The 10,917-nt window shown below is 42.4% G+C and overlaps 1 protein-coding gene across 2 annotated transcripts in view; it reads right to left on the bottom strand.

Annotated features, from left to right (window-relative positions):
• LOC118741289 (hemicentin-2-like) overlaps window positions 1-10,917 on the bottom strand; it is a 293,187-nt gene that overhangs the window by 26,100 nt on the left and 256,170 nt on the right. Inside the window, exon 6 of one of the 2 annotated variants that reach the window (XM_036473207.1) lies at window positions 10,147-10,674. The exons of the other annotated variant lie outside the window; for it this stretch is intronic. Within the exon in view, the coding sequence (XP_036329100.1) occupies window positions 10,147-10,674 (528 nt within the window). The remainder of the gene's footprint in view (window positions 1-10,146; window positions 10,675-10,917) is intronic. 2 annotated transcript variants of the gene reach the window in all.

Below are 10,917 nucleotides of genomic sequence, written 5' to 3'. Positions count from 1 at the left end.
TTGGTGCTCGATTGGAAAAAAGCAGCGTGCAGTGCATTAGATAGGCGACGGTGCGTTCCAGGTGCTCAACAAAAGCAACAGCAGCAGTGAAGTGTAGGTGTGTCTGCAGGCGGCGTGGCGGCAACAACAAGAACCGCGAGAAAAAAACAAAATCAAATTAAAGAAATGCCTAGACGCCATTAGCCACCTGAGTTGCGCGCGGTGTGACTTCTACCTGTGTAACCGCCATGGCGCGTGGTGCTATCTATGTATGTATGCTAACTACACGAAGCGCATTGCATAAGTTGCCGCCGCCTACGCCGCGGACGCTGCCACAGCCACAGCCACCACCCCCGCCACGCTGGCGTTGGGGCGCAAATTAAATTTACCTGAAACTGTTGGTGGTTTTGCGGTTTCGCGGACATTTGCCGCTACTGTCATTGACATGAACGCTGTTGACATGCTCGCCGGGCCAACAACGCCACATCCTGTTTGCATAGGTGTTGCTGTTGCTGTTGTTTTCTCCGCCGATTTCGCTGTTGTTGGTGGTAATTTTGTAGCAGCATCACATTTTGCGTTGTGGTCACCGCTGTCATTGGCGCTATTAATGCCACCATTATTGTTGTTGCTAGTGTAAATATTGTTGATGCCACCACCGCTGCTGCTGCTTACAAACGCCGGTACGTGACTAACAGCCATTGCGGTGGGTTTGCTCAGCTGTTTGCCGCTGTTGCCGCTGTTGCCCTTCGAGTTATTGTTGCTGTTGTTGCTGTTGCCATTTACGCCATTACTGCTGCTCTTCTTGTTTTGTTTACCATTGTTGTTGCTACCATATAAATTTAAGCCAAATGCTGGTCCTACAAATATTTAAAGGTTGCGCATTGGCCATCGCAGACAAGTCCATGCGGAAACGGGTTGGGGGACGGACGCGCGTGCGGAAGAACGAAAATGTGTTTATAGATCAAGATGTTTTTCGCTTACTTGTTGTTGTTGTTGTTGTAAATATATGTATACACATAGTTTTTGTTAGCATATTTTTTCTAAAAAAGCTGCTCAAAGGAAATATGGAAATTCGGTTGGCGGCGATTGTGATAAGGGTCCCGCAGGAGGAGCACACTAACTACACACAAGCTAACAAATGCTTTCGTATTGGCCATTGAGTAGTTGAGCTTGTAGTTGTGAGCTTGCACAAAGCAAACTAAATTTAAATATTCTAGGAAGTAAATATTCGCTGTTTTGCTCAAGTGCTGTGGTTAGAAGGCCAGTTGAACGCTTGGAGAGAGTGGCCAGCTTTCGCGCATTGGATAGAATTAAAGCGAAAGTCTGCATAGTGTTTTGGGCGCAGGAAAAATAAAAGTGGAATGCACTGTTAGGCTTAAAATTTAAATTTATATCGAATAATTTGTGCACGTGGTTGTAGTTGCACAAAAAATATCTAAGCCAAATTGATCATCCGCATTTTATGTTTTATTTTTTTTTGACGTTGGTTGGAAACTGCACGGGAACTCAGACGCTGCGGAATGGTGGCGCGCACTGCTAAGCGCCGGCATGATCGGAGATAACTAGGGCACTGAAATTCTTCCCCTCAGCAGCAATGAATGTAGTCCTCAATATGATGCCCATTGATGTATGCCTAAAGGAAACTGCGATGTACTCAGTGGTATAGACTCGAGGGAGTCTGGGCTGTGGAAAACGAGGATCTTAAGGCATAGTCTATCTTAAGCCTTACCCCCATGGCAAATACAACCACGGTCTATATGGTAAAGGGTATTTGGCTTGAATGCTCCTATGCGCTTTCCATCCACAAGCGAATGGAGAAGGGACCAATCTGACGATAAGGATGCTATCTATACCTACACTGTTGTGTCCAAGATGGACTGCGATGCAGGTACACGAATATATTTTTTGGAGCTTGGTGTTAGTCGGTCCCCTCGGATTGCAAAACCATGCCAGCATAAAGCCTGTGGGATACTAAAAATTGTGCTACCAGGAAAGAAGGAGTGGTTAGTTAGCCAGGCAATACTCGATGTCCATCTCTATCGTCTCTGTTCGCAATACTTGTAACTTGGGAAACTAGCAAGGAGGAGGTGGCTAGAGATCCAGATTTGCAAGATTGTACGATAGCTTTGGCCTGACTTTTGAAGGAAATGAACAGCAGAGCTGCTTTTTATCTGGAGATACCGTTTTAAGGGTACCTTCCCGATGCCCGGTCATCAGCCACGCAGTTTCCCACGATTTCACAGTGATCCGGCACCTAAACTAGGCTGGCTTACTAAGAAGAACTCCAAAGCGACTGATAGAAAGGCTAGGCATTCTTTTACCGATTTCGAGCCCACCATCACACCCTTTAGAAGTGAGTCTACCACTTTCTTGATGCCAGCTATTTCCACCTGAAAGACACTGAAGTCCGGAAGTCTGAACATAGTTCTGGTGGAGAGTTCCCGACAGAAGAATCCTCCACCAATCATATCCCCAAGTTTTAATCCGTCCGTGAAGGAGTTAAGCGCTCCCTTCTTGGAGTAACCCCGCTGTAATCTATGTGTTCGGGGCGAAGTCAAAACCCTGCAGATCTCCAGGGTATTATCACCCGGTTTCCCTGATCCTAATAGCAGTTCGTGCTGCGACAATTTTGTCTGCAATATCTACAGGCGCCGTGTTCAATATGACGTTAAGCGCCAGTGTAGGTGTGGTTCCTAATGCTCCACTAATTCCGATTAGGGCGATCCGCTGTAATCGCTCCATTTGTTTTACAAGAGCCCCTATTGAGTACAAGATATCGCAAATAAGTGCATTTGGCTGTACTTCGAAGTACGTAGTACAAGAGTTAAAAAAGAAGTACTGTACTTCCGAAAAAAGTACGGTTGGTCCCATTAATAAAGAAGATAAAGTTGTGTTAAAATATATCGACAAATTTTAGGCGTCAAAATATGAGAAAGTTAAAACCAGCCTTTAGGGCTGTGATCGAGTTCAAAGATCCTTAAGGAGAAACGAAGAAAAACTGATAGAACGAAAATCTTTTGCAGTGTTTTTCACGCTTTCCTTGCTTTAGGCATGAAGAATTCTGTTACCTACCTCCATAGCTGTTGTCTGTAGCTAAAAAGAGACTGGCCCTGTTAATTGTTGTTGGCCAGGGAGTTATTCCGGTCCATCGCTGAATCCATCGTAGTCTTATTTTCGTGAAATCTATGAAAGCACGGTCATGGAATCCGTATTGCTATGAAAATCTGTACTACGATAGATTCATTGATAGCCCTATATATATGTGGCTGGTATAATTTCATTAGCACCCTAAGCTAACATTCTTTGACCATTTAATTGACTAAACCGCCGCGCCTGTAAGCGATAGGGGCTTCCGCCACCAGACTGGCTGACAACTGAGGTCTGATAACCTCCTACTTTTTTTTAAGTCGGTAAAAAAATGCAAAAAAACGGCAAACAATATAGAAAACAGGTCTATTCTTAACAGCGGTCGCCTTTCGGCAGGCAATGGCAAACCTCTGCCATGAAAAACAGCTTTTAATAAAAATACAATCGCCGTTCGGAGTTGGCGGAAAACTGCAGGTCCCTCCTCTTTGTGTGTCAACATCAAGGCGCATGCCACAAATCGGAGGAGAAGCTCGGTCAAAAAATGCAGTCACTTGTATGATTTTCAAACCGACACACTGTGCTTGACCCAACAACCTCCCACTATGCTGTCTCAGCAAATAAAAGTGAATAGAAGAGAGATTACTGGGGAGCAAGAAGTCGGTGCACACAACGCCATAAGCAAAAATATATATTCATAGACTCGTTCGCACAAAGCTAAAGGCCAACTGGACTACATCATTCCCTATTTCTAATGCGCCACAGCCGGCGACAATGACTCCTGAATAAGGGTGGCTATGGTGAAAAAGCGCGCAATGGTAAAAGTAACGGTAAATGGAAAAGTAATCAAAACGGAAGCGGAAATGTACACAATAGAAACTTGAGCATTTTCTCCTTTTAATTATGCGCACTTATAAATTTCAAGTAACTGTGGACACAACAACAAACACCAACAGCAATGGAAATATTGTAGTAAGCCAAAGCGCCAAATGCGACCAAGTGCAAATCAACAACAACAAACACAAAAATAACTAAATGACAACTACTTGTGACAACCGCAAATTTGCAAAAAAAAAACAAAACAAATACAAATATATACACAAAACAAACGCACGCTGAAGAGTTGTTAGTTGGGCAATGCAAAAAGAAAAAAAAAAAACCGGTCCGAAAAAATTTTACAAAAATCGTTGTAGAACTGCTTGCCAAGTGGAAAAGTTATTGTTACTGCGATGCATTGCAAGTGCCCCAACAACAACTTGAATGAATGACCAAATGTAGAAACAAGTACACAGAAACAATGGCGGGCATTTTCCTAAGAAGTAATAGTAGCAATAGTACGTTAAAGCCAGATAGGGGTTAAGCGACTAGGCTGGTCTCTAATTTGAGATTTTTCGAAAACCGGATGGATATTTACGCTTCACGCCTCTAATTTTAGCAGTCTAGCTATAACCCTGGTCAATAGAAGCATTTGGAACTTCACTCGCAAAGCGTTTACCGACAAGGACTTGGTCAACTCAAGGGGGCGCGATGAAACCGATTATTACATACACCGTACTGGCTTGTTGGTTTAAAATTCTCTAGAAGCTTCATAGGTTAATAATTATAATCAACGTAATGAACATTTGTTGAGAAATAATCAAAAATTCGGCACACTCATGGATCCCAGTACGATGATGGCAGTACATGGACCTAGGAGTCAGAAAAGTTTACCAATTGTCACATACATATATGGAATATTGGGTAACTCCTGAAGCGTTCAGGAATGTTTAACACATCCATAATCAGCCACTTGGAGGCTTAGCTGCATTGCCATCCGGTCCGCTTCAGGATCAGAGTAACGCGAATGCTTGGTTGGCTACAATTTGAACTGCTCATTCCCGGGCTCGTGATCATTAAGTGCAACCAAAACATCAACACTCTCACAAAAAAAGGTGTGTGCTAGAAAAATTTGACCAGTGAACCCACGGACCTGGAACAGCATTGATAAAAGTGTGTCGACTGCCGGATCTGTACGTAAAAGAAAACCTTAAGGGGAAACGGACGTGCGAAATAGAGTGGATAAAAAACGCGTTGATCTATCTCATCCATCTTCTGGCCTAAAGCAAAGTGAGGTATCTAGACAGTATCTGACCTACGCGCCTATTGACCGCCATTATTAAGAGAACGGACGAGGAGCCTTGCTTAGATGCGACAGGCTAGGTATTAACCACAGCACAGATGAGGATGAAGGGGGTTGTACCAAATCTCCACAGAGAGGGATGGTACATCAGAGGAGATGGATTGAGCTTCCCATAATACCGAAGGCTAAGGCATGGATCTGGTGTGTGGTATAATCAGTGGTTGTTGCAGGATCAAACTCCGAGTACAACCATATCAGGATTAGAAGGTCAGCCATGTATCGAAACCTACGATGAATGGACGGAACTTCATCCTTCATATCTTCGAAAAGGCGAAGAAGGAGAAAATGGCGATCCACTTAAGAAACGTAACCCGAAAGCCAACACTGAAATATTCACTAAGCAGAGAAAGGTGACCTAACAAAGGGGGGGCGGGGGGCGAATCTATATTAGCATTTAAAGGGAAGGACGCTATATTACAAGCTCGTGAACCATTGGGACACTGTTTCATGTTTTCTGGTTAATTTCTGGTCAATAATAAAACTAGAAGGAGGTGCGAAATGAATTTGGTTGGTGTTGGTGGTTTTCTCTTCATATGCATCTTTCAAGGGCTGCGGGTTATCAAACTCAGTTGGCAAAGAAGAGAAACGACCGGCGTGTTTTATTGGAGTCGCCTAAATCGCTTCAGTACTTACAGCACCAATCAAGCAGTTCTTTCGGGAACTGATAAAACTGAAAAATTGAGCTGATTTTAGCCTTGTCACACACAGTTTAACACTTTCTCTTCTACAGTTTGAACTCCTTCTGGCTCTTAACTCCATTTTTCCAAACCTGCAGGCGACCTTAGCGACAAACAAAGTTTACTTTTTATTTAGCTCAGTTTTGTTTTATTGAATAATGCATACAGCTTGTTTCGATTGTTTTAGTTAAGAGCTGGTTTTTATTTCCTATTTTGATGTAGTTGTTGTTGCGCATTCACCTTTCCTTTCATTTTTTATTAACTAACTGCTCGCTGATTATGCAGCGCTTGAAATGTACTAAAACTGTTTTTGGTTGGTTTATTTTTTTTGTTGGACATGTAATTTCGCCGTGCCAATAGCGTCATGCCAGCGGCACCCCACGACCCCTCACATCCGCCGCTTGGCAACAATTGCCGCCGCCTGTTTTACAATTCATATTTCCTTTTATGAGAATTTGTTTTTGTTCTTCAACGAACAGTTAGTTGCCAACGCTTTCATTCTTCTTCTTATTTTTCATACACTTGATTTAACTACTTGTATTACTACAACTAGTGTTTTTTTGGCAACTTTTTTTTTTTTTTTTGCGTTCCCCATTCCATTCTGGTTCACTGAGAGCTGCTCGCTACTTTTTGGCAGCGATCGACAAAATTGTCAAAAAAGTTTTAAACAAATAATTAAGTGGAAATTATGTTCAGTTGCGACTTTTGTCATTTTCGTTTTCTCTCTCCCTCTCGTTCTTTCGTTCTCTCGTTTAGAGTAGTGTTCTCCAATCGCCAGCAATAGTTGAGCGTGTATTGCATTGTAATTTTTGATTACATTCATTTATTGTAGTAATGTTTAATAATAGTTTTCTTTCGCCTTTCTCCCACCACCTGAGCGTTATGGCTACTGAGCGTATGGTTTTGCTCAAGTCATGCGAATGTTGGCTTTTTTAGCTCCACTGTTAAGCAAAATATGCTGGGTGTTGGTGCCAGAGGGTGAGAGGGTGAGAGAAAAGTGGGTAAGGGGGTGAGTTTTGTGAAGTAGTTACTGGCAGAAAATTAGTTTGAAGCCTTACAGTATTGTTCTTTAAGTGATTGTAATGTTAATTGCCTAGCCAAATGAGTTGCAAATGAAAATGGTTCATAAAAAGTTTTTCGATGAATAGCTGAACGAAAGAACAAAGTTTGAGGAGTTCGAATATTGCTGTAGTACTGTGTATAAAACTGAAAGTGCCACAAATTCGTATGCACTAAATAGTGATTTTACAATTGTTCTTAAATTGGTATTTTAACAAACATTTTACTAAGTTCGAACCAAAAAGGTGGTCCATATTGTTCGAATAATATCTATTAAATATCTCCTCTAATAGCCAAACAACAATCAGCGCCTTAGAATCGTTATCAGTTTTTCAATTCATTCAAATTGCCTCACAGACCCCATCGCCTCCTACCACTACGAGTTATTTGTTTGCTGGACGGAAAGGTGGAATCATCTAAGCGTTTTCTTCTCAGCTGACCTGGTCCCGCTGGGTTAAATTTTAAACACTCCAAACCGTTACTAAGACCACCAGGGAGCTCTTTTGGGTGGATACTATCTGCTGAACATTAAACTCGCATCATTTTCCTGTAATCTTCATTGTCAAACACCTATGACCATCGCGGTGCTGCCACCTAATCTAATCCAATCGCACACTTAATGACTATTTTGTGGTACGATCGACAATCTTTGGTATTCATTTAGAGCCCATTGTAGCCTGCGTGTCAGACAAAGAAGATTAATCTATATTTGTATAACCTGAAATACGATTCCAAAGTTAAAGTTAAGTTTGTATACCTCAAAAACCCTACAATAAAAGCAATAAGCTTTTTAAGCTTTTCACGTTAAGAGTAAAAAGCATAAACTATTTTTTTTAACGCTGATTTCGTATTTGGACTCGATGAAATTGTTCTTAAATTGATTAGCCTTCTTTGATTGACAAATATATTCTTGTGAGTTTTTGCTTGGCTTCAGCAACCCGCTTCAATAAATTGAAGGAATAAAATATGAGGGTAGTACTAAATGATATTAAACATTCGTTTTATATATTTTGCTTGGAAAATGAGGACTGTGTCCCCTATGCAGTCCCAAAGATAAAACGATTTTATTTTGATTAATTGGACGATAAACCCTAGTGCCCAGTCGATGAGGAAGTCGACGTCTCCCCACCCGTCTTTCACCATTCCGCTGCTGAAAAAAATAAAGCTGCTGGTGATGATGGCCTGCAAGTATGGCGACTAAAAGCTGGTAAGACGCAAGATAAACTCTTCTGCCGACTGGAGTTTGAGTACGAATCCCCAAACAAGACGACCCAGCCACAGTTGCCTTCTAGAGTAGGATCAGCCTCCTAATCAGCCTAAGTCCTTAAGGTATAATCGAGTATAAAAGGAGAAAGCCCACCTGAAAAATTCGTAGACCAGGTATGCGCCATACACCAAATTTTAGCTAATAGTTATAAGCGAGGGAAAAATCGGCACGCACAATATTAATAAATACTTTCAAAGCAGATTTCTATAGCAGGAAAGTACATATGTTACCCAAATCCTACGTAGTCTGAAACTAAAATGGCTGTGTAAGATGACATATCACCAGCTCCGTCGGAATGGGAAAGGACGAATTGATGAAGAAATATGTTTTATGCAGGAAGACTGCTTATCGTGTGACTTTACAAGTCTCTCGTTATGCCCGTACTGATATATAGGTGCAGATTCGTGGACAATGTCAACATCTGATGAGGCCAACCTTGTAGAAAGATGCTGCGAAAAATTTACGGGGTTTAACGCTTTAGCAATGGTGACTACTATAGATGATTGAACTAGGAAATATATGAGCTCTAAATTGACATGGAAAAATGTATGTGGTACGGTGAATTGAAATACAATGGCCAAGCTGTCTGGACACAAAAGCTCCAGCGTGCTTTATTAGACTCGGCCAAGCTCTCTAAGGAAGTTTCAGCGCCATACAAACATATGACGCATATTATTAGAAGACGAGGTGTGAACATGCCAATAATATTCAAGATCTTTATGAGATCTGAATCTGTTTGTGCTTCAGTCTCCAGAAAGTTCAATAGAAGACAAAGGGTTGATTTTACCTCATTGTGGAGGTTAAAATTAATATTGCAAGTATGCCATGGAAGGACGAACGACATGAATGGGCACTAAAATCTTTCAACACCTCAAGGCCACCGGGTAATAGCTGCATTGAAAACCTTAGAGGTGCCATATCGATCACTGAGTTCCATCCACATTAGTTGCAGTACGGGTTTAGATATTGGCTAGGCCTTTTTACAAAAATCTGATAGAAGCTCTTATTGTCACACTAATAAATAATTTAGACCAATCTTGTTTGCTACCCTTTTGATAGACCACTGGAACGAGTTCTCCGTAAGAATCCGGATTTTTTTGAGATCGTCTACCAGTCAGTCGTTAGTTCTCTGAGTAAACCGGGGGATCGAAATCAACCTATTGAAGCTTTGTAGCAGAGCTGTCGTGACAATTATTCGAAGCCTTTACGTGTTAATAAAACATAATTGAATTTAGTGCACTCGCCACTTTTGTTGGTGACACTACCATACAGAATACGCATTCCCATTAAGCTTGAAATTAAGCTTCTACGTTGATTGCATTTCTAAAGAAATAAAGCTTTATCGTTCCCACCCAGCAGTCGTTGAGCGAAATATCAAAATTAGCAAATATTTGACGGCCATTAAGGTCTACATGACATATCTACACACACACACCCTTACCCGTGTTGAGAGTACTTAAAAAGAGGCTGAGTTTGCTAGTTAAGCGTCTGATGGCGCGAGCCTTCAAGTACCAGCATTTCACAAAGCAATTTCAATTTAACATCCATTTTGCTGTGAATCGAAGTTTGACTGACGCAGCAGCTTGCATTTATGAGCATCCTGCACTACGTACAACTTGCGTGACTAACCGGACATTTCATAGCGCGCGCTAACTGCCAGCTTAACGCAGTCCAAAATGAGATTGCGTAGACCCGCTGCAACCGCCGAAGAGCACGCACATAGAAACGTCCAATGCATCGGCACAAATAAGAATGAATGCGCACATAATCCTCGAGAGCATTGTCTTTACACGCACGCCAAATGAGCGAGTGAGTGAGTGAGTTGGGGGAGAGGGAAGGGGTCGGTTGGTGGTTGGTGGTCGGTGGATTGCACATGGAAAAGCTTACACTAAGGTACTTACACTCGCTGCGGCCCGCAATGGTGGAGTGCGCTAATGGCGTCACTTGATAGCTATCCCCGTCGCTGCCATTGCCGCCACCACCACCGCCGCTGACGCCTCCAAGAGCTGATGTGACATGATAACCATAACCATTCTGTGAGCCATAGACGGAAGCCGCAGATTTCTGCTGTTGTTGCTGTTGCTGCTGCTGCTGCTGCTGATGCAGCTGTTCTTCGGTGTCCTGCACGGCAGTGAGTGTCAACTCCATCGCATGTGAGTCTAAGGATTTGCTGCTATCCAAACTACCGGTGGGATAGTAGGGTGGTGGCGCTTGATTTGTTTGCGCCACAATAGACGGACGACCCGAGTCGAGGTCGTATTCTTTGGCGGATGAGTTGGTGCTGGCCTTCTTGTTGGACGCAGCACGTCGACAGTGGAAAAAGACCACCGAGAGTGCGACGAGTAGCAGGAATGCGATGGATGAGACGATTATGGCTATTACGGCGGATGTCGTTAGCGCTGACGAGTCGGGCATGTATGATTTGCCAACTGCGGTGATGTGATAAAAAGCGTCGGAATGACAGTGATGGCGCGTTGCGGATTGATGAATTACGGTTGGAGGTGGCATGGAAAGAAGAAGAAAAATAGAGACAAAGACAAAGTGTTATGCAAAATGTGGATATGAAGTGTAAATTCTTTTCTTGCACAAAGGAACAATTAAAGTGGCTGGGCAGTTACTAGAATGGATATGATTTGTTTCGATATAAATTGCAATAAGTTTTTGCGGGAAGA

This window comes from Rhagoletis pomonella, unplaced genomic scaffold (assembly GCF_013731165.1).
Source record: "Rhagoletis pomonella isolate Grant_MI unplaced genomic scaffold, Rhpom_1.0 Rhpom_scaffold_00006, whole genome shotgun sequence".
In the NCBI taxonomy this organism is placed as follows: Eukaryota; Metazoa; Arthropoda; class Insecta; order Diptera; family Tephritidae; genus Rhagoletis; species Rhagoletis pomonella.
Note: the sequence above shows the minus strand (reverse complement) of the source record. Positions and strands in the feature narration are given on the sequence as shown.